The sequence below is a fragment of the Melampsora larici-populina genome (genome assembly GCF_000204055.1).
Source record: "Melampsora larici-populina 98AG31 unplaced genomic scaffold MELLAscaffold_21, whole genome shotgun sequence".
NCBI lineage: Eukaryota > Fungi > Basidiomycota > Pucciniomycetes > Pucciniales > Melampsoraceae > Melampsora > Melampsora laricis-populina.
Window position 1 is genome coordinate 753,869 of NW_006768785.1, and position 25,170 is coordinate 779,038.

At 40.0% G+C, this 25,170-nt stretch overlaps 2 protein-coding genes across 2 annotated transcripts; both read left to right on the top strand.

Moving 5' to 3' along the window:
* Positions 1-15,128: 15,128 nt before the first annotated feature.
* MELLADRAFT_107069 (uncharacterized protein) lies at positions 15,129-18,062 on the top strand (the record flags this gene model as incomplete). Its single annotated transcript, XM_007410589.1, has 8 exons — positions 15,129-15,131; positions 15,366-15,852; positions 15,912-16,036; positions 16,275-16,470; positions 16,537-16,741; positions 16,812-16,978; positions 17,060-17,771; positions 17,825-18,062. 8 exons carry the CDS (start codon positions 15,129-15,131, stop codon positions 18,060-18,062), a joined length of 2,133 nt encoding a protein of 710 aa, XP_007410651.1.
* A 5,539-nt stretch (positions 18,063-23,601) lies between these two features.
* Positions 23,602-24,705, top strand: MELLADRAFT_77929 (uncharacterized protein; the record flags this gene model as incomplete). The annotated part of the gene is made up of 5 exons (XM_007410590.1): positions 23,602-23,762; positions 23,848-23,933; positions 24,032-24,102; positions 24,175-24,275; positions 24,385-24,705. The coding sequence occupies 5 exons, from the start codon at positions 23,736-23,738 to the stop codon at positions 24,541-24,543; spliced, it is 444 nt and encodes a 147-aa protein (XP_007410652.1).
* Positions 24,706-25,170: the final 465 nt, after the last annotated feature.

A 25,170-nucleotide genomic window follows, 5' to 3' on the forward strand; every position in this document is an offset into this window, starting at 1 on the left:
TCTACTCTCGTTTATCCTTTTCATCTTATTTTTGTTTTCTTTTTGGTGCCCTTTGAAAATGTACATATTGTGTTTCTTTGACGTGCGGTACCAGTCTGGCTACCAGCCAAGGCATCTTGAGTACCTACCAAGGTACGGCGCAGTACCGTACCGCCTGTTGGCGCCCCAAAACCGGTACAGTACCGTACCTTGCCTGGAGACAAGGCTCAATACTGTAAGATGAGGTATAAGGCAATCTCAACTCTGAGGTACGGTACGGGCTACTGTAACTCTGGCTAGGTACAGTACCAGGTACTACCGTTTGGCAGTACCTTGTTTTTGGCTACTCCACCAGTATCTCAGGTACGGCACCAGTGCCGTCACTGTTGCTGTGTTGCCTTTAACTTGTATGATTGTTAGTGTAAGACATGTAATTAAAACTTGAGAAGATATTGTGATCCTGGGACTTACACACAGAGTAGAGATGGAACACTAGATACTCAGCCATGGGGACCAAACCCCTGGAAATTGGGTACAAACTGAGTTGACTCATACCAACACCTGAATCCCTGATCACATTGTCAGATTATCATTCAAAAACCACACAACTCTCCTTTTATTCATCTTCCTAGAGCCTTTAAAGTTTGCTTATCAATTACCAAACTTTAAAGGCCTGATTCTACAAACCTTGGAACTCAAACCTTGAGTCTTGTTTCTCATTTTGTGTGTTCATTCAACTTTGTTTCTGATTGGACTCCATAATCAGTGATTCTTATAATACCATTTGGTGGAATGACTTGTAAGTAAATAGTCCTTCAGTACTGCTTATATCAGTTTTGGGAATCATCATCTGATTTAAGAAAATCTATATTTACAGGGATGTCTGTATTAGATGATAGGCTTTAACCCCACCCTCTTTGTCCTTTCTTTGAATATGAAGAGGATCAAACACAACCAGCATAGAGTGACTCCCCCAAGGAAAAAATGATTACACATTTCATGCATTATAATAATATAATCAAAAATTCTCATTTAATTCAGAATAATGCTGATGTAATGCTGATTTAATGCATGTGTAATTACCTGCTGCTCTAAATTTATTCTTTTTTTCCTTGGGAAAATTGCTTTATTCTAGTAGTGAAATTATGATTGAGAACTGCACACCAGTTGCTCTTATCCTTATGTATTGTAAAGACAATAATTGTCCCAGAATCCTTGGGCTAAAGCCTTTGTTTCCAATTCAACTAACTGGAGTCTTTACTTGTTGATTCCAAGTAAATCTCTTACACCCAAGTCTCTACCCATGCCTACTTGTAGACATTGATCTACACGACTTTAGTAGAAGTTATTGGACATTCTACAGCCTTTTTATTGATTCCACTAGCCTACCAGAAACTAGTAGGCTCACAGTGGGTATGAGGAGAGTACACTTGTACTCACACCTGCATCCTTGATTGTAATACTGGCCTTTCATAAAGCTGCCCTTCAGGTAAACAGTCAACTGCACCTAAATTAACCAAATCCAATCTCTCCCCTCATACACTTGAAGTTTGCAGGCCCATGGAACAAGTTACTTACACTGAATGTCTGATTCCCCAGTCAGGAGGATATTGGGCTTTTGGTGGAAGAATCTTGTTCCATTAAAATTTCTTTTGATGTGATTATGAAATTTCTTGTCATCCCACCAACGCCTGAAGCGATCCGCTCCAAAAAGCGGTGGCGGGGCGGCTCGCCCCGCCACCGCTCTGGGTTTTTTTTTTAGCGGGTTGAGGCATCCCGCCATCGACCTGACCCCGATCCCGGGGCTGTAGCGGGCTGTCAATTTGGCGGGGCAATCAACATTTACGCCCCGCAGCCCCTGCTGAGAGCGGTATGTAGCATGCTGATGCAAGATATCGACAGCCTTCCAGTCTTATATCGCTCTTTGGCGCCTGCATCTCTGCTTGGCTACATTGGACAAGCACGATACTCCTTTCAGACTCGTCAATCTCACATATATCTGCCATTCGAACAGCCAAAACGTCGACAAACACCTCTTATCAATCTCTCAAGGGATTTGGATGGGCCAAATCGTATCAGTTAAGTTCATTCGTGCCCTCAATCTCCTCTCCAAAGACAATACTAACCCAAGTAACCCCAATCACATCATGCACCCCTTCCAGTCATCGATTGGATGTTATCTTTGACATCATCAATTAGCAGACAGGCTGTGATTCTCAAGGCGATCAAATACCGGTCTTCATTTATAAATAAGCTGAGCTTCTCACTCTCCGGATTCCCTTTCCCTCCCCTGCACAATTATCCACCAATTAATCGTTCAAACATCATCAGTTATCACAAATACTCAATTATCTTTGTTTTATTTTCAAATAGCTATTGAAAACTTACCTTCAAAGTCCTTTCCCCTCTTTCTCAATCGTACTTTTGATACGCTATGGCTCCTTCTACTAGTACTACATCATCTCTTGCTCCTCCAATCAACACTGGTCCTACGCTTCGCCCACGAACCCCTCCTAGTCCTAAGGAAGGGTTTGTTATCAAATTGCCTGACTCCAGAGTGTCTGTTCAGCGTCCTTCCAGCGACAGCGAGTTACCCGACGACATAGACTTTGATAGGCTTGCCTTTGATCCAGCTCAGATCAATCCGGACAACTCGGAAGCTGACTCTATTGTGGAGATTGTCAAATCCAAAGAGTCGGCACCAAAAAACACCAAAAAGAATAAGAAGAAGACTCAAGTTGTCAAGAGTACTCGGGCCAAGCGTTGTCCTCGTGGTTCTGGTTCTTCAGTGATCTTGATTCGAGGCCCTGGAAAAAAATCCAAAAAGGCTGTTCCACCAGTAGTAAGTCACGATTTTGACCTCTACTTACATTCATTAACTGATACATGTTTTCTTTTTATCTCCATTTCTTTTTCATCTTCCTTTTGTCATTTTTCTCCGTCTCATGTCTTTTCAACCAATACCATCAGACTGGTATTCCAGATGGTATTGACGTCAATCAGGACTCTGATGTTGAAGTGGTCCAAACCGAAGGGGTTTGCCGTGCCCAACTGGGACGGGTCTCCAAACTCTTGGAGTACTTCTACCAGCCAACTCACATCAACGGCAAAGTAAGTTTTCTTTTCATTCTTTTTGTTAATACAACGTAGATCAAACTTGCTGACAATGCTTATTGTTTTTCTTGTAGAGTGGTAATGATCCATGTTCCTACAAGTGCCAATGGTGCAAGGTGAGGTTCACGCGGGGTCTACAAACTCATTACAATCTCTACGCCCACCGTGACGGTGCTAAGGGCCGGGCCGCCTGTCCTTTAAGATCTTGTGCCATTCAAGCTGGCTGTACTCTTCCGCCAACATGGGCTCAAGAACATGCCGCTAATGAAATTGCCTCAAATGAAGTTAATGGTCAACCGACTCTCGATTCTTTCTTATCACGCACAACCTTTAATGTCGATTTGTGCAATACAGTCCTGGTAATGTGGATACTCTTGCATGCTCTTCCTTTTAATCGATTCTACAATGCTCCTCTCCATGCCGCGTTTAAACTTGCCAATTGTCGTGCCGATCTGAGGACTCCAACTTGGGCTGCTGGTGTGGCTAAGGATTTGTATAGTAGTTTAAGCAAGTCGGCTATCTCTCTAGTCAAAGTAAGTGATTACACTTTTTATCCTTTGTTGTTTACTCAAACTGATATTTCAAACAACTTTTCAACAGAATAACTCAAGTAAATTCTCTCTGATCCACGATGTTTGGACAACAAAGGGAAATCGTTTTGCCTTCATTGGGGTATCAGCCAATTACATCGACGATGACTGGAATTTTCGAACCATCCACCTCACCTTGAAGCTAGTTGCATGGAACAAGTATGGTTATCTCTTGGCCAAACCAGTTGGGCGATTTTTAATGGCAAACAAATTGCACACCAAGATAAGTCTTTCCACATGTTTCATATATTTCAATCTTTCAAGTAACTAATTTCGTTTTCAATTCCTTACATGCTAGGTCAGACAACTGACTCGGGTGCTTCTAACAACACGATGGCCCTCGAAATGGAGATTATGTTTTCAGAAGGTGACAATTATACTGACTGGGATTCATCACAGAATCACATCAGGTGCTATGCCCACAAGCTGGGATTAGTGGTCAAGAAGGGTCTCAAGGTATTGGGTTTGTCAGCCGGTCATATCAAACCTGCCACTCCCGCCAACACTTCAGTCCCTGTCCCAGCCATTGTCCTGAATGACGATTCCACTGAAAACACCATTGAACACGACGAATCCGATGATGAAGATGATTTCCTTGATCCCAACTTTCACGCCAGACACGAGAAAGCTGGGGATGATGAAAAGGAAGACGATCCGACTTATTATGATCTTCCCACCAATGGTTGCATTGTAGTCAAAGGTGCTTTGAAGGTATGTATTTCCTTCTTTCATTTTCCTTTCCTTTTCATCTCAAAACTAACATCAATTCACTTTCAGTTGAAGGAATTCAACGCCCTTCTCACTCGCAGCAATGCCAGGCGAGGTGAGTTCCAAGCTCAAGCTGCCCAGATGGGCTACGATGGACCAGGTCCAATTGCGGGGTGGGGCATTTGTTGGAACATCGATCAAGAGATGTTTTCGCGCCTAGTAGCTGGACAAGACGTAAGTTCATTCTAGTTTATTCTGATTGCAGTCACAGAACAGCTACTCACGGTATTTACAAACTTTTTCAGGTCGTGGATTCAATTCTTATCGCAGATAGAAAAACAAGGTATTACCAAGGTATTATGATGACGATGGAAGAATGGGAAGCTGTTGATACACTGTGCAAGATTTTAGAAGTAGGTACCTCTCTCTACGCTTTGTTCTTTCTTTCTCTATCTCACAGAAGTTCTGACACTTCATTTCCAGGTGTTTCAACACTTGACCAAGCGTATGGAAGGCAATTCTCTGACGGGCGCTGTTCTCCTGGCCGAATATCTCAGAGTACAAGGCTTTCTCTCTGAGATCAGCGGTTCGACCACATTTCCAAGCCTTGGAATCATGGTAGATACCATGATTCAACAGCTTGATAAGTATCAAGCAGAAGCTGTGGCTGCCGAGATCATCGTACTGGCCACAATCCTCAACCCTAGGTACCGACTGAAGTTTTTCAAACTACATTACCCAGAAGAAGTGTCGCGAGCTCAAACGTGCATTGAAGCTATTTTCAACAAGACCTTAAACAATTGGCCTGCCACCCCACCCTTGACCCCCGGTCCAACTCCTTTGCCTTTGGGTGGCGTTTATGACCAGTTTGATGTTTTCACTTCATCTGCGACTTTTCAAACACACGAATCAATCCGTGCAGCTGAACTGGACTTGTACCTTCAAGGTAATCACCCAATTATGCCTGGGCAATCCGAGCTCACTTGGTGGCTCGTAAGTCTTGTACCTTACTCATGTACCAAACATGATATTTGGAAACTGACCTGACATCTTTTTACCAGGATAACTCTTGTCACTACCCGGTTCTTGCCTCTATTGCACGAGACTACCTCAGTATTTCAGCCACTTCTTGCGCTGAAGAACGTGTATTCTCTTCCGCCGCCAATATCGCTGTTCCTGGCCAAGGGTCTTTGAAACCCAAAACAATTACTCGTGCTGTTGGCTGTCGTGAATGGCTAAGAGCTGGAATTACAACTGAAGACACGTTCTCAGAGGCCCTTAATTATCTTTCTTTGTATAAAAATCATACACGTAAATGATTGATCTTTCACATCTCACTCTAATTTTTACATTCAAGTCACTCGTTATCTGTTTCTTTCTTCAAGTAATGTTTTTTTCTTTCTCTGATCTTTTGTGATTCTTCTTCTATTCAATTTTCTTTTTACTTTTCTTGTTTCACGTCACTTGTTTCGTTTTTTGTTTTGTTTCCTCCGATTTTGTGGTTAGATTTACACTTTCAAGTCACTCCTTAATTGTTTTTTTCAAGTATCTTATTATATATATATGTACATATTCTTTCTATGTTTATATTGAAAAAAAAATTGTGTATATATCTGTCGCCTCGTTCCGCTTGCTTGCCTTTAAAAAGACGGCAGCGGGGCGATAGCGGGTCCAACCTCCGCACCGCTGTGCTCATCATGTGTCAGGTCTCGACATGAAGCGGAGCGAGGGCGGGTTTGACATGTAGCGGGACGTTGTCCCGCTGCAAAAAAAACACCTAAAAGCGGAGCGCTTCAGCTGTTGATCCCACTATGTTAAGATTCAGAATCTTGCACTCATTCCTGTGCTTTCAGTTTCTCTTATTTAGACCTGAGCCAACACTTTTACAATACCTCAAAGACACTGTTTTCAGGATTTTAGAAAGCAACTATGGCTAAATGTGTTACACAAGTGTCTCATCAATATGGCCTACTAAATCCCAGAAATTCAATCTTTGAGTCATTGTAGAACTTTTCCCTGAGATATAAATGGGAGAATTTTAAAGGATGGTTGAAAGTGCATACTTCTGAAGTCTCACACACATTGATTCAAGGAATTTTGTGACCACACACAACAAAGTTATAAGGGGACAAGATTCTCCCACCAAAAGCTCAATGTCCTCCTCACCAGGAAAGCAGAAAAAAAGCAAAAGTCCCTTGTTCCTTGGACTCACAAACTTCTGATGTACAAGGAAAGAGATTTGACTTACTTAACTGAGCAACTACACCATGGGAGGGTTTTGTGCCCAACAATAGTCAACACCAGCCTGATATTTGCTGGGTCATATTTTGGACCACAGAGGTAGCTCTCAGCTGTCTGTGCACAACCTGTGGTCAACACATGCTGCAGGCTCTTTTCAGCAGCCATGCAGCCACTTCCAGACAAGCCACATGTGCTGATGTCCATCAGACCATAGCCAGACGGCCAGCTGTATCTAACCTGATTGTGGTGGTGTGTTTTGCATAATCCCAAAAACTACAAAAGCAGAACACCAATCATGCCCTCCAATCCATGTAAGTCATCTGAAACTTTGTTGAAACAAACACAAAGACAACAGCTGATCAAGCTTTTGGATATTGAATCTGCTTTAACAGATCTGGCAAACTCTAGGTTTTGATGTAACACTTGCAACGACCAAGGAATGGAAAATTATGAGTATCACAACAGCCCCCTGCTCATCAAACAAAGGTTCAGAGTTTTCTATCCCGCCTGGCTTCCAAAAAACAAATACTGGTTGGGTTAGAGGCACATGGCCCAACCAAAACAAATACACCAATCACACCTTTGATGGAGCAAGGATACACCTTTGAACCCAACCCCAACCCATGAGATTCCCTACAAATCCTCATTTGCCTCTCAGTTATCTTTGCTTTCTGGACCCATCTGACCTTCTTGAAAGAAGACTTCTAAAACATCTGAATGGTTTAGATGACCCTGATGGTCATACTTGCTTTGAAATGCTGGAACCATTGTCTACAAAAAGTTCATTGATTGTAGGCAAATTTTTCTTTTTTGATCAACAATTCTCATCATTATTCTGATTCTGAACTCTAGAAATATTATTGACTGGAACAACATAGGAAATGGAGGCTCAAAAAGGATTACATGTGAGAAATTTTCCAACAAGCTACCCCGTGACACCACCCACTAGATACATGCACTTCCAGCAAAGATACCTTGGATTGTAAAGTACAAGGTATCCTTGGGTATACATTCCCTCAGACTGTGTGTCTGAGGAATCTATCCAAGGCTTTCTTTTCCCCCAAAGATTTCCTTGGATCATTTACTTGTGCATTACGTCTGAGGCTGTTGCCATCCAAGGATACCTTGGATTTTCCAATCCAAGGCATCTTTGTTGGCGGTGATGAGCAGGGTATACACATCTCAACATGGTGAAATACTTGTTGTGAATCAAGCTAATAAAAATGAAATATTGAAACAGCCATTCTAGCCAGTATGAGAAACATTGTCATCAACTTACAGGAAAACCAAAACTAAACTACTGAGGGCGTGTTCACTTAAGCGATTGGTGAAAAATCACATTTTGCAAAATTTAAAGTGCTTTGGTGGTGCATGTTTCATTTTTGCATCTAAAATTTTACAGGATGTGATTTCTTATCAGAAATTTCTTAAGTGAACGTGCCCTAAGTAACTGGGCCAAAATTTTCTGAGAATTGGCATGGCCTGAAACCAACAACATCCTATGGGGTGGCTAGGGGTACAACTATCCATTTTAGTCTTGCGCATGAGACTTAGGGGCTGTATGTACATTAGATATGCTATGTAAGAGGATTATTCTAGGTTTAATCCGCCTATACTCAGTGATAAAAAGTCTTTGTCTCTCTTAGAAGATCTAGTCTACCACAGTAGACATTTGTCTATCTTTATTGGATAAACGTATATATAGTATTAGTGGCATGGGGGAGGCATTTGAGGAAAATGCTGAGGCTTTCCGTATCTCATTACCTAAACTCATAATTTCAATTGAAAAGCAAACTAAAGGAACAAAAAGTCAAGTAAAAATTCCAATATTTGTGCATCCTTGATAGAGTTTTCACATGGATGATGCAAAAAGCATAGTCCCCAACGTGATTTGAACACGTGACCTGCCGCTATGCAAGGAATACACTGCAGGCGGCCGCTCTAAACCACTGAGCTATGGAGACCTGTATTGAAGATTAACTAGTACAGAGACTCATAAGGGCTGTTTATGTACTCATTCAAGGGTAAAATATCCTAGTTGCGAGCTGAAACATCTTCAGTATTGTTTGATTTCAGCTGCTCCAGGCACAGGTATTATCAAAAATCAAGTCTACAAAAGAATTTCAAGATAACCATCTCTTTTCAGAAGATGATCTAGAGAGTGCCATTTCAACAATTGAAAATAGATGGGTCAAAATGCTTTTTATCCATTGAATGTTCCATTCTATGATTTGTGTTATCAATAAATTTGTGAATGAACTTGAAATTTACCTCTATAATTTACACTTGTTTGAGCCCCAATCACAACTTGCATTGTCAATCCTGCAAAACCTGCTATTAGAAGGATTGTTATATATTTTTCTATCCCTTGATTGGTGTCAGATTTTTTGAATTTTATTTATTGTATGTATCATGGATCTTTTTTTTGATCTTGAATTCAAAAACTACAAAATTTGGGAACCTCGAGACTTGATTGTTTACATGCTAACCATGAACATTGACCCTACTCTCTTGTCAACGGGAAACACTTTGGTTATCTTGATCTTCATACTGACATGGTGCTATCCAAACTACAATCAATTTGTTACACAACCTCCAGCGTATCAACAGCAATAACCTACATAAATTGACTCAAATAAAAAATAATACAAACTGACTAATTGAAAAAGAATATACCTCTACACTTGAGTCTGAAGAGTGCAAATTTTTGTGTTATTTATCATGATAAAAAAAGAATTTGATAAATGAAATAATAGATGAATCATGACACATATGTACATTTCATTTCTTACAATAGTAATTGGCTAAGGTTTTTTTGCCCTTGCTTGGTTAGGTTCATACAAACCTTGATCAGGCAGAAATGATCTAACCAGCAAGGCATAAGGAAGTTGTGAAAACCAGGCCACTTCCAGGGTACACACAAATCTTACCAAACCTTTATTATGACTTACCCCAAGGGAAGAGTGTTTCCTATAAAACTAGAGAGCATCTAGTGAGAAAGGAAATCCCTATACATCCCCCTTTCTTTGAAAATTAACCTTTCTGAAAACCTAGTGTTGTAACTCAATTGTTGTGGACTCAGGGTAGACAAATATTGTTCTGGAAAAAGTTGTCTGGAAATTTCTAGAAAATATTTATGAACCATAAATGTTGTACTATCAGAATATCTCACTAGACATACCAGATTCTTTTCATCTTAAAACTTGTTCTGTTAAAAGAAATTTGGACCCTCTTCTCATCTTTTCTAATTAGTCTTTACAAATTGTTTGGTGCCATTGATCTCACAGACTCTTTCTTTTTAACTTTTTATAAACCCAACTTATCAAATCAATACTGAAGTGTTACCTGAAATGTAGTTCATTTTATTGCTTTGGCTTCAGAAGAATATGATCTTAATAACAGACTTTTGATAAGTGTTTAGGTATCAGTATCCAACCTGCACCTCATTTGATTATATAACCCAGCTATAAGTATTATATTTACTGTTACAAAGAACTCAAAAAATGAATCTTAGCTCAATTCAGATACAGAAGCTTTAGATATACATTTTGCAGGCACTTAACCAACTCAGCTTCTCTCAAACTTCTACTTGTTTGAAGACCTATGCTGAAATTTGGGGGTCTCACCTCTCACAACAAGTTCTTTTTCTAGAAGAAAAAAAATCAAAGAACAAAAGAACTCAAACTCAAATTTCACCTCCCTTATCATTGTGTATAATCATTTACTTTAAGAATAACAAATTTAAAAAACATATTCACATTTTTTACAATTGTTTTTCAACAATGACATACAGCTTACTCCCTACTTTCATTTTGAACAGGAAAACACATTCAAAGACAAAATTATAATCCTTGTTTTGACCTCCACGGCTTAAGCCCAAACAGTCTTTATTCAACATTATTGACAGTTGCTAATCACCTCTCACCAAGGTTCTGGCAACAAGACAGTGTAATAGTCCCCACACCAGTCACTGAATTTGCAAATCCAGATAAAAATTAGGCATTTCAAATACCAAACCTCAGTATTAGAGATTCTCCAAAGGCATAAAGGTGATTTATGCAATAAGTGGCGCAACATGATCAGGAACATGATAAGGAGACAATCAGTGACAAATGTTCAGCAATAAGGAAGTTATAGTCAATCACAGCAATGATAAATGAAATTGAACATGTCACTCCCACCCAAGAAGAAAGATAAGTGAGAAACAATCACAGTGCCCGTGGAGAAGGCCCCCGACGTCGGGGGCCCAAAGATCTTGGCAATTTTGTCGCATTTGTGTGATTTTTGTGGCCCCAAAGCGTACAATTATCCACAAAGGGGAAAAATTGGAAGAATATTCCTTATGCTGAACTTCATCCGTCTGAGTCAAGCCTCAGGCAGACTAGGAGATGAGCAGGCCTGAACGCTCATTTTCCCCTACTGAACGCTCAGTGTTCCTAACTGAACACCTGGAAGCTCCCCATGAACTATCCTTGCCCCGAGAAAAGCTGGTGACCATTGCCCGTTCCACATTGGAGAGCCAGCTCACACGTCCGGACACGCCTGCAGGGTCAGATCCTGTCAGATCAGATGAGTGGTCAACCGTTGGATAACTCCTCCTATGCACATATGTAAGTGTACATACTGCATCTGCACAAAAGCTTGTAATTTTTTTTTTTTTTTTTTTGGAAAAGCGCAAATTTGGCCCCGATCCGAGAAATACCCGAGGCCGGATCAGCTGGATGGGGACTGATCCAAACCCCATCCAGCGCTTCGATGGGTTTCAGCTCACATCCACTCATCCACCACCAAACCTCGATCGATCTCACCACCACCACCACCACCACTCTTCACAACTTGATCTTTCACTCAACTACCCAACATCATATGCCCTTTGTCAAATACTCGGCCACAATCAAGGCTTTGGCCGTTACCAAATGCCTTGAAGGCTTTTCAACTGACGAAATCCGAGATATGCTTGGCGAGAACATTTGCAAAGCCACTTTCCACCGATGGATGGCACTTTATCAACAAACCCAATCAGTTATCAGGAATCCATTAGAGTACAAGAAACGAGGCGCACCTCTCATATTCAATGATGAAGATCGCGACTTCATCAGAGAACTCGTAGCAACTCAGCCTTCTCTTTTCTTGGACAAGATCCGGGAGGCGATCTACGATGAAACCGGCGTCTTGGCATCTTGTGAAGAACTTTCACTCGAGCTCAACACTCGCCTGTACCTGACTCTCAAGAAGGCCAAGACCTCAAACGTTTGCAAAGATTTCTACAAGACTGCGAAATTTATCGATGACATGAAGAACGTCCCAGCTGAATACCTTGTATTCACCAGTGAGTAACACATTGTTTTGAACTTCTTTTTCTATCTTTTCATTTTGATTTTATCTGATCCCTTTCAATTCTATTCTTCTCTGATCCTGTCAGATGAGAGTGCTATCTGTGAGCGGGATTTGATGAGAGTCAACGGACGGTCGCCAAAGGGTCAACGTGTCACGTGCTGGGTCAAATGTTCAAACCCGAAACGATATTCACTGCTTCCTGCGATTGGACTACATGGGTTGATAACCATGTCTGTCCGTGAAGGCAGCATCGACCGCAGCCGATTTGAAAACTTTTTGGAATTTCAGCTGGTGAGTTTCTTTTCTTATCATTGTTTCAGTCGATCATTTCACTAATCCACAAATAAACAATACAGCTTCCCTTGATGAATCCTTATCCAGCTGAAAATTCAATCTTGGTCATGGACAACTGTCCAATTCATAAGGGAGGTCGTGTTGAAGAACTTTGTGAAATTGCTGGTAAGCTTGTTTACTCTCAATCATCAATACATCATGACACTGACTTTGATACCTTTCCTTTTGAAGGTGTCAGATTAGTATATTTACCAGCCTATTCCCCCGAGTTGAATCCGATCGAGATGTGCTTCTCGGTAATCAAAGCCCACTTCAAGAGAAGTGAGATATTGGAGAAGTCGGGCAGTGATGCGACTTGGCCGATTCGAGATACTGTATTGGAATTTGTCACACCCGAGCTTCTAGTGGCCAAATACAAAGCTTCTGGGTATTGCTTACCAGAGGACATGTATGAAGAGTATTAGAATCATCTCTATCAATTCTTATTGTTTTCTCAATGTGTATCTCTCTTTTTGTATCTTACATTAAATGAATTTATGATAAGGTGTCAGATATCATGCTAAGGAGAATATAAACTGTAAATTTATTCATTGTTTCACAGTTGAACATAGCATGTGTCTTCAGTCCAGAAACTCTCTCCTTAACTTGAAATTGATCACCTCTGATTGGATTTCAAGTCAATCGATTGATCTGATGGAAGTTCAAGTCAGAGGTGATCAAAAACTAACTTTTGAACTCCTCAATCGAATTCAAAAGCATTGTGTTAAAATCAATAAAATCATATTTTCAATTCTGCCGCTGCTACAGGTTTGATTTTAAGAGGATTGCAGATAAAAGAGTACATTTCTTGCTATATTTTAGGAGTATCACTAATAAACTATCACAAAATCTTCTGCTACATTTTAAGAGAATCACAAAGAAAATGTTATAAAACTTGTCGAGACACCTAATGAGCATCCATTGAAAGGTGTTCATCAAATCTAATCACATTGTCCAATAGATCTCTTATCTCGCCAATTTCAAACCCTAAATCTTTCAATTCCTCCTTAGTGATTCCACCTGAAAAATTATGATAGTCTTTGATCTTCTTGCTGGTCAAAATCCCCAAAATACAATCAGAATCTTTGATTTTGATGAAGTTGAGGTATTCAGACATCGTAGCTGAACCACGAACGACTTGCACTGTACTAGTACCTTGCACAGTACTAGTAGTCTGCTGGGGTTCAAAAGTCCCGGAGACACCAACTCGACGTCTTTTCACGTTGAGTGCGCGCTTGCTTTCTCGTATGGAAGATGGTGGGCTGGTCAAAGACACACCATGAATGGTTGTGTCAACCTTGGAAGATCGAGAAAGTTAGCTGAAAAAACTAGTCCAGAATTGAATATTATTGTACTCACAAGTGCTCTTTCCCACTTCTCACGGTTCCCAGCAGTCATTAAAACATAGACATCGTTGTCATTTGGTAGCTGGTACGTGCGGATGTGTCGATCGATCGAGGCATCTACATTGCCAACCGTGTTCAACCTACCCAACTCAACCTCGTACTGATCAACATCACTAACATCGCTCATGTTCTGGAACCACACATAGCAAATGGTAAGCTTGAGTTTTTAAAGGATCACAGTGTGGATAAACTCACACCGGGATGATCGTCTGCACCAGTTGCATCAATAGCGGCTGGTATTCCACGGAGAGTCTTCGCAAGCGCTGCATTCTAATTGTACAAAGAAAAAGGGTTTCAAACAGAATGAAAGATATCAGTAAAATAGATTAAATATGAGCATGGTAAAAAAACGTACCTTTTGCGCAATGTCCACAGGATCCTCAGGCTTCGGCATGACTAGAGACACGACAGGTTTCTTCTTGGGATTCTTGAGGGCAGTGTCGCACCACGAATTGAATGTCTTGGATGTGTTGAGTAAAGTCTTATCATTCTTGAGATAATTGTGGACAGATGGAATGTAACAAAACCACTCGATTCCAAGAGCCTGGGCACGGCGGTCTTCGGTGATCATTTTTCCGAGGTGTTGTATATCTGAGGTGCTACAGCTTTTGGCCACTTGGACTTCAAAGGCGGTCAGATCCATATCGGGCGAGATTTGGATCGGAATACTCCCGTTTTTCGATCGATGTGATTTCCACTTTGGATTCTTCCCTCCGTGGTTGAAGTACAGGAGGTAGTCGAGATGGCATACGAAAGCACGTGCACGTTTGATTGGTGCAGGTAGTGGTCTTGTAAACTAGAAAAGAAAGGATGATAACAAAGTTGTCAGTAAATACTGCAATTGAAGAAAGAGAACAATTAGAAAGAAAGGAAAACAATTGAAAAAAAAGGAAAAGAACTGACATCCCCGATTTCAAATTCGGGGAGGTCGTTGCTGCTTGCAGTCGATTCACGCTCGAGGTCGATTTCTTGTGGCATAATAGAGTTAAGAAAGTCGAACGAGATTGGATGAGTGGATGGTTTTGAGCTGACAATCGGCTCAAAACCATCGAAGCGCTGGATGGGGTGTTGGATCACTCACCCGATTTTGGGTAAAATTTATTTCGGGGCCACATTTGCGCTTTTCCAAAAAAAAAAAAAAAAAAAATTACAAGCTTTTGTGCAGATGCAGTAAGTACATACAAAATTCATAAACGATTTCAAAGAAGATCTAGACCTCCCACTGCGAATTCGAATTATACATCTTGAAAATCGTTTTTAGAATCTAAATTACCTCCATCACCTATTGTACCTGATTTAGATCCACCTTCTCCATTAGCTACTGATTCAGGTGAAGATGAACATACTCAAAATTTAAAAGAATTAGAAGATTCGCCTGCAACTGATTTTAAAAAGAAAAATTTCAAGAGACACTCCAAGAATGGTACTGGTCCTTTATTCTTGAATCAAAGAAGATCAATTTATGTATGTGTATTGGTCTTACCTACTGGTCAAATCGATCAAAATGGTGATCCATTAGCTAAATACGTTAGAAATAAAGTCAGAACTACTAAATATACAATCATTTCAATCTTACCGAAGGTGTGTCATTCTTTCAATCTCTAAACTAATTTTTCAATTAAACTAATATTTCTTTCAATTTCAATGTTCTTTACAGGATCTCTTTGAACAATTCCGAAACGTCATCTTTTTCCTAGTCTTAGTCATCTTTCAAAACTTCCCCTTCTTTGGAGCCGCAACACCACAAGTGGCAATGTTACCATTACTATTCATTTTATGTGTAACAGGAGCCAATGATTGTTTTGAAGATTATCAAAGATATATGTTAGATAACAGTGTGAATAATTCACCGTGTACAAGATTAGGAGATTGGCGAAATGTTAATGTACGTAGATCAGGTGGAGGATCATGGTGGGAGAATTTAGATTGGCCATGGGAAGCACATGATGTAGATCAACATGCCGATTCATCAAGTCAATATCGTAGTAAGGTGACTAAAGGAGTTCGAAAGTTACGGGAAAGGGAAAAAGGTACTTTTAATACGGATTTTTTAAGAGAATTGAATGACAAAAATCAAGTAGGAGATCAAGACGATTCAGATTCAGATGATGGAAATCAAGGAGGTCAAAGTAGTTTTAATCCAAGTAGATCTGTACTTGATGCGGCTCTAATATTGGATCCGAACCACCTATGACACCTCAAGCTACTTCATCAATCCAATCCAGAGGAAGAAAATCATCATCAGAAGTCGTCGATTATTCAACCCCCACCTCAGGAACAACTAAATGGGAAAGAACGCTATGGAAAAAATTAGAAGTAGGAGATATAGTTTTATTAAGAGAAGATGAAGCAATACCAGCCATTTAGTGATCTTATCATCTTCAGATCCAGATGGACAATGTTTTGTAGAAACGAAGAATTTAGATGGAGAAACGAATTTGAAACCACGTAAATCGATTAAATCCACTAAATTGATCTCAAATGAAGAAGATTTAGAACACGCTCATTTCTTAATTGCTTCAGAACCACCTAATGCGAATCTGTATGCAATAATCCTACATTAAAGTATTGGACTCAAGACGAACGTGAAGGACGTGAACATCCAGTAACTGAAGGACGTAAACTTGAAAAAGGATCTGAGAAAAGAGAAGTGATTGGGGTTAATGAGATGTTATTGAGAGGTTGTACTTTGAGAAATACTCAACGGGTTATGGGTTTAGTGGTCTTTACTGGTAAAGATACTAAAATCATGTTAGATCAAGGTTAGCAGACTTTTCTTTGGAATTCAACATTCTAAATGATACTGATTTTTTCTGAATTTTTCATAGGTGATACTCCTTCCAAGAAAGCCAAAATCTCAGATGAAACCAATTATGCTGTGATCATCAATTTCGTCATCTTGGTTTTACTCTGTGCTATCAATGCGATTGGAGATGGAATCTATTCAGGTAATACGTCGACTAGTCCTTATTATTATGAACAAAACGCAAGTATCTTTTTGATTGCTACATTAGATGCATTGGTCACTTTCGGGTTCGTCTCTTTTTCTTTTGGCTTCTGGTTCAAGTTGAATATTGATTTGATCTTTTTGAGCATCTCACAGTGCAGCTTTGATTCTGTTTCAATCAATTGTACCCATCTCATTGGTCATCACTCTCGAATTTGTTCGAACGATCGAAGCTTTGACGATTTTCAGAGATATCGAAATGTACTATGAACCCTCGAATTGTCCAGCTGAACCTAAATCATCAAATCTTTCAGATGATCTAGGTCAAATCGAATATATCTTTAGTGATTAGACAGGCACTTTAACTCAAAACGTCATGGAATTTCAACGTTGTTCGATTTCAGGTATTGCTTATGGAGAAGGCGTTACTGATGCGATGAGAGGAGCAGCTAAAAGAGGGGCTGATCATGATCCATCTGCATTAGATGATCCGACTTTAGCTGCTACTCATTTAGCTGAATCTGAACTAAGGATGATTGATTTGATGAATCGACATTTTCGACATCGATATTTAAATTCCGAAAGTCTTACCTTGATCTCACCAGGATTAGTGGAAGATATGTTCAATGAAGATCTTGAATCAGAAGAACATCGGATTAGAATGATTGAATTTTGGACTTCACTTGCTTTATGTCATGATGTGAACGCAGGTAAAAGTGAAGGTAAAATCGAATATAAAGCTGAAAGTCCAGGTGAAGCAGCCTTAGTAGCAGCAGCAAGAGATTTAGGATTTGTGTTTGTGAAGAAATTAGGTGACCAATTATATTTAGAAATCTTGGGCGTCAAACAAAAGTATCAACTTTTGAAGATTATCGAATTCAATAGTTCTAGAAAACAAATGAGTCATTTGGTTAGATGTCCGAATGGAAAAATCAAATTGATCTGTAAAGGTGCTGATAGTATTATTATGGCAAGATTAAGATCAGATCATGAGTTAGAATATGAAAATCGAACGAATGCCAAGTTTTATAATGAAAAACAGAAAAAGAAGAATGGAAAACATTCACAACAACAACAACATCAACCGATTAGAAGACTCAATCTAGATCTGAAAGTGTCAAAATGACAGCAGTAGTAGAAACAATCCAAGTGATTACCCTTTTGAATAGAACGACTTCATCCGATCCGATGACAACACCTTTACCTACTGGGATTGGAGAAAGGATTAGATTAGATACTGGATTCGAATCACCACCCCCATCACATATTCGAACTCGAACTAGATCATGGACAGAAGAATCGACGAATCAAGACCAATCATGTTGGATTTGTTTACCTAATCGGGGCTCGGGTTCCTCACCTCATTATCATGAATGGTTTGCAGCTTCGGATCCTCAATTCGGATGATCATCAAAACTCTTTAGGAATTAATGGACCTGATGATTTGGTTTCGAGTCTGATTAGTTTTAGAACCGCTAGCGAAGGTGGTGGGATTCATAGATCGGTTCATCGTTGATATTTTACGTAATCTCCTTCTTTGAAATGGATTTCTAGATTTCTCGGCTGGAGTTTCTTTTTTCTTTTCTTTTTTTTGCATAGTGTTTTACTCTTACTTTTTTTTTGCTGAGAGCTAAATCTTGCAGCATTGTCTAGATATCCCCCTTTTTACTTAATTCCTTTTGTTCAAAGTATATAGAAAACCCTTTTTGTTTTCTTTTTTGTTGGATTTTTTCTCTGTTCTCTTTACATTTTTTTACTTCTTTTGTTTTGCAATTTTTTGAAGAAAGAAAAACATCTACAAAAACTCAATATTTATTTTTCCTTTTTACTTTTTACTTTTACTATGCCTTTTGTCTGCTTTGGGTCTTAATTCTTTCCTAATTTTGTTTTTCTCCTTTGCATTCATACAATATCAATTTTTTGGATTTGTTTGAATATTTCTTTTTGTTTTCTGTTTTTCTGTTTTTTCCTTTTCTAACATTCATTTGATTCTCTCTTTTTTTTCTATTTGCAATTGTCATTTTAAATAAACTCATGAATCATTTTGCTTACCCAACAGAGAGAGAGAGAAACAGAGAGAAAAAGATACGTGAAGTAATGTTCTAAAATCACTTGTACAAAAAAACATTACCAGATGTGACTCTAACAAGTCTAAGGATGAATATAAATACCGTGATTACTTTTATATTTCTCTTACATAATATCATTTGTGTATTGGATATTGTTTTGATCTCGATTTTGCCCAGGGAAAAGATAAAGTCCTTTATATATAACAATTTTGAGTCTTTTTCTTTTGGTTCACTTTGAGACCTGATTCAAAAAATGCTTCAGATCATCTATCATTGGAATACATTAGTTCAAGATATCTTTGTATATATTTTCTCAAGCATCTTGTGATCAATATGTAAAGGGCTCTTCAGTGACAGTTTTCATCAAAAGTAACTGCACACAACTGATGGTGATGGCCATATAGCTTCTGGATTGGTACTTGTCCAAAATGTTTTTGTTGAGCTGCACTTGTAAAAGCAATTACACCTATTGCGGTATAACATAAGATATCTAATCAGTACTGTTACACATACGGCGGATATCGAGATTGAAAAAACCACCTTATATGCCCCATTTTTCCATATAAAGAAGATAATGCAGATTGATCTTAAAGATGTGGTGTAGTCATTTCAAAGTGTAATTGAAGACATAGCAAGACAAACGAAACCTTCTCCAAGATCTTGGCCATTTCAATTGCAAGAGTCTCTCTTTCAGATATGTATAACAGATTATAGATTCCAAGCACCCACGACCAAACGAAGTGTAGTGCGAGCCATTTTGGTTAACTACTTTTCCTGACTCTGACATGGCTACCCTATAATTAAACCCATGATTAAATTGTAAATCTCCAAACTGGACTCATAGCTGATATCCAATGGCCATTGCCTGAACTCCAATTTCTGTCTAGACACATACGAGCTTTTGCTGCAAACATATTGAAGCTCATGTCAGATCCAGCCCAAACAAAACCATGATTGAATATTTGACATACCAAAATCTTTCCAGGTTTTGACCTTTTCATAGTTTGACTTCATCATCGTTGTTTGATCAAAGATAGCTTTGGAAAGTAGACGATCTGGTCCAGAGTCTTGATTTAATTTTTCATCCTCTGCTTGGGAATCAAAAGGGTAAACAGTTAAAACTGAACTAAAAGTATGAGGCTTGATTAAATGAAGATTTAAAGAGATTGATTTATGTATGCGGGCTTGTGTTAAGCTAAGAGAGATGGGTTCATCAAGACCAGTGCGCACATATCCACAGCTAGACTTTGATGATAAGATGGAATCTATTCATTATTTGGACCGGTTATATCTTGTTTGATGCGGTGGCCAGATCTCATGACTATGATGTTCTTGTGATGATTCTAAAGGTGATGGATGATAAGGTGTGGCCGATGTAACAAAGGGTGATAGGTATGGTTCATAATGTGGATGATGATGTTGGTGTGGATGACGATGATGTTGTTGTTGTTGATGATGTTCTGAAATTGCAAAATTATGTTTATTGTGCGGCAATCAAAGGAAAGATATAGCGTTAGTGAAGATTTTGACTCTCGGTAACGATAAGCTGCTCAACAATGTGGACTAAAGGAAAACGAACCAACAAGGATTATTCTAGATGCCGGAAAGAAAACAAGAAAGATTGGTGTCATTGTATTTGTGACAATATGCTTTCAATATTCGCATTCACTGTGTTGTCAGTGACAGCTGTTTGGCTTAACATAGGCATTGGGTAGGATCAGCGTGCCGGTGGAGGGCTTGAGAGACGCAAGATCACAAATCATACTCACAGGCCAATTGCTGACACCTGGATCCTAACATCTAAACTTCTCAATCCTCGCTGGTTGAACCTGTATCAATCAAAGTCTCAAAAACTTTTCATTTTGTCGATCCTTCAAGTTTCTATTTATGTAATGAGCTCTTTAAGCTTTGATTTGATTCGAGACCATGTCGCAATCAAACCTTCTTGAATGGTTTCTACCAATGTTGATTGATTAAATTTACTTTTGATTCCATGATTTGATCTCGATTTTGTTTTTTGAACTTGGTTGATTCGAATTCTTCAGATTTAAATCGGTTTGTTTTCCAGTTTGATTTGACGGATCCCCCATGGGTTCATACAATCAGGGCAGGACCGCTCATCCCGGCTCATCTCAGCTCATCCTAGCTCATCACTGTTGATGAAGTTGGACGATGGCTCAGTGCACCTGAGGTCAACGCCTGAGTCTGGCTGCTGGGGATGGGGCAAACTGGGCAGGCTCAGCGTACCAATTTGGGCCGGACAGAAATTTCACAGTTTTTTTGATGCTTTTGCGCAAGATCTTTGGGCCCCCGACGTCGGGGGCCTTCTCCACGGGCACTGTGAATGTAAGAGAGACAGCCAGAGCATGAAATGAAGCAGAATGAAACAAAGACACTCCAGAAAAGTAGTATTTTCCATGCAAAAAAGAAAAATGAAGTCAAATTTGCATGTAGAAAACTCCTAACAAGTAAAAAAAAATGATAGAAATATTGGAAGAAATTCATCATATTTCTACTTGATTCCTTCTGTTCCTGTGATTTTTTCATAATTTTTGTTACAATAACCCTTGTGTGTAATAATGAAACAATGTTGTTGCCTCCAGATTGTGACCTGTAAATCCCTGGCCTTAGGTCAGTTCAGATAACTTAAATCTTGTCCAAAACCCTATTATATGGTGGTTTTGGGCAAAATTTGAGTTTCTGACCTGCCCCGCCATGGTTCTTACAGGTCACACTCTGGAGCCTAAAAACATGTTTCATTAGTACAACAAAGAGCTGTTTCACTGAAAAACATAAAAAAATTGTAGGAGCACAAATGGTCAAGTAGAGAGCTAAGGCACTTTGCTGCTCATTTTTACCATTTTTTTTGTCCTGTTGGGAGTTTTCTCTAGGAAAACATGTCCGTACTTTTCTTTTCTGCATGGAAAAGATTACTTTTGAGGTAGTGAGAGGAGGCTGAGAGTCTTGAAGTTTGCGCGCACATAGGCACTAGTATGAGGAAATATTTTGTGAGTGATCTTCACTGTTATCATTTACTGTCATCATAGCGTACAGAGGTATTGTGACTGTTAGGACATTTGAGCAGTTTTGCTTTGGAACACTTTGGTACCAGCCACTGGCCTGGACATGTCAGCTTACCACTCTTATCACTACATGGTGGATTTATCACCCCCACAGCATTTTGGCAGTAAGGTGTATTGTTCTTGGGTTGAGGATTTGGTTGACTCCCTTGTGCAACCGGTACAATCATTGCAATGAAGCCTAGGAATACTAGGAGGAGTCTGTAACACCTTTCAGAAACCTAAGACAGCAAACACTACCTCAAATGACATCTTTTCCCAGGGGTATAGCAAACTATGGGTAGAGTGATTTTCTATACCCATAAAACATTTATTTTGATATACCCATGTAAGAAGTTTGAGGTTGGGCAATTGAGCGTCTTCATTTGAGCTTGTTTGGCTGTATGTATTCAGACCCAAAAGAAGCCACCACAGTGCCCACCTTAACTAATTCCCTCACCAAAGGCCCAAGGCTAGGGACTAAGTGAAGTTTGTCACAGTGCACAGGATCTTGAGCTCCCATTTTTTTTTGACATTTGATCTATGCTTGTAAAAGATATTCATATGAATTCTCAGCAGTGTATGTGAACATGTATGTAAAATCTTGCACAGGTTGACAGGTGCCAGTCACATGAATCATCAGTGGTTGATCATGCTTGACTGTTGGATGAGGCGTGAGAAGGGGGGGGTTTACAAATTTACATTTATTTAATCTGAAAGTGCAATCTGCTGCTATTCCACATGACAATCACATGCAACCTTTTTTGCAGGCTTGTATTGAACAAACCAAAGTATACTATGAAGAAGCCCTTGAATGTGATATTCTTCTCATGGCTGTGATTTTTTATCCTTACCTTTGATTACGCTTCTTTGATTGTACCCTTGGAAATGATCATGCAATAACTATCCACATAACTGAATACTACAACAAACAGTTTGCTTGACGCCAGTCTGAACTAGATCTTCCCTCTGATTTACCCCAAAGTCCTCAACACAAAGCCTCAGCAACTCATGTGCCCAATATATATTGACTCTATCAGAATCAATCCACCTCATAAGTATCTAATGAGTTAAGGTATCTGTTGCTTGCTTTAACTTCCAACACAGTCAACAAAAGTGACAGTCAATCTTGGATGTTGAGCGTCCATTTGGCTGCTTGTCTACATTCATAGCCAACTTGGCTCATCTGGTCCCAAGAATGGGATCCAGGTAAGCCTTTATACCTTCTCTCTCACCCCCCCATTCTTGACCTCCAGGGTGTGATGGGTGTGACCCACAGTTTGCACGCACCTCTGGGCGGCGCATCCCAACTTTTGCCCCCCACCTGAGTCCTGATGAAACTGCTGCACCGGTGCGTCAGAGATTTGAAACCACGCGCCCATAACTTGAGACCCACGAAGCAGTATGCCCCTGTTCACGCTCACACCCGGCACCTTTTTTGTGGCCAGGGCTGTGGCCAGGGCCGTGGCCCAGCCCTGCCCAGCCCTGTGTGGCCTGCCCTTGAAACAACTTTTGATCATAGCCCAACTCATCTTCAGGTGCTACTCCCTGCTTAAGGCACTCTTTGAAGGGGAATTAAGCTGAACTTCATGCACTATGAAGGTCATGAAGGGCTTGTGGTGAGGGCCACGCGTGGCCTAAGCCCTGGCCACGGCCATGTGCCCCTCCAGGGCGCCTCGTGGCTTCGGGGCCCCGGGTGTGAGCGTGAGCCCCTGTCATATCCCATGATAAATGTAATATGGTTTAACATGGTCTACCCTGCTTTGCAGTCTACATTTTGAACAGTAAAAGGATCAAACTTTCACTTCAAGATGACTCAAGGGGCTCAAGTTCCTTTCGTTCCCTACCCTCTTCATCAAACCAACATCATCATCAAACTAAAAATACCAACTTCAAAATCAATTGACTTTCTCTAAGTTTCACCTACCTATCAAATCTTAAAAATCTGATCAATGGGTAAGCGTAAAGCTGCCAAGAAAGTAAGCTAAGCTTCGTTTATCGTCTCTTCTTTTTGACTTTTACAATCGTTGATGATGATTTTGTTACCTTTGATTTGATATAAAGCCGGGAAAGAAAGCCAAGCTTCAACCTCTCGATAAGATCTTCCGATGCTTGTTCTGTCAACAAGCTGGCGCTGTACATTGCAAATTGTTAGTTTGGCATTCTCGACTCCTACTCGACTTTATCGGGCGATGGTCTGAATCTCCTTTTACTGATCTCTTTCCTTAATCTGTTTTGAATGTCTCAGAGATCGACAAGAGATGGTTTCGCGTATCGAGTGCTCACGGTGCGCTCAATGGTTCGAGACAAAGATTGATCGTTGGTCTTGTTCCTCAACAACATCATCCTTCACAACTGCTGACCTTGTCTTAAACAACCCTTTTCTTTTAGATCTCACCGAACCGATTGATGTGTACTCACTATGGATCGATGCAACTGAACAAGCCAACAGGCCTCAAGCGAACGCTAGCTCTTCTGCACACCGCACTACCGTAAGACCAATTCTTCAGTTTGTTTAGAAACTCATCGAGGCTATTCACGATTCGACTGACACTTTTGTTGTGTTCTTTATTTGATCTCCATCTGATGCTATATCTCTAGAATAACCACCGTGAAGAACGTGAACGACCAACCTCAACTCGAAACACTCAAAGCGCAGATAAACAGCGTGGTCACGAAGCAGGTGCAGGGAATGACTATGATCCTTTCGAGGAAGCTGATGATGACCATCCAGAAGACCTCCCGGATGACCTCTTCTGACAAGCTTTAGAACCATAGATATCATTATTGGTTGTAGTATGAGCTTGGGCCCAAGAATCACTTCATACCATACCGTTAGGAATCGTATGACAGATCAACCACATCTTGTCTCATCAACCTTTCCTTGGATTTTCCGGATATCAGCTATCTGTTTCTCATCTCAATTCTTCTCCACCAGTGTATGTTTATTGGATTTCTCTACGGTTTGTGACGTTGACCTACGAAATAGTCATCCAAACCCATTGGATTTTTTCCCTGAAGTTGGAGCGTGATACTGGAGATGATTGTCCTAAGACTGGATGTAACTACCAGCAGACTCACAAGGCTTGGCAGTGGGTTGTAATGTAATTGAGATACATAGTGCTTACTAGATTACTTGAAGTGAGCACTAACTGAGCTTGACAATTTGCCTAGTCACCCCTGAAAGAATTCACAACTTTTGAGGCCTCAGTGTCTGGTAGTCATTTTCACGTGACAGGCTCGATCTGCAGAGCATTACGTGAGGGCATTACCTTGAAAGGAACCCCTTGATAATCCAACCTTTCCTGAATTCCTCGTCACAAATAGAGTAACTGCGAGACAAAATCTAAGTTTTCTTTAGCTGAACTTCATTTGATCAAGTTCATA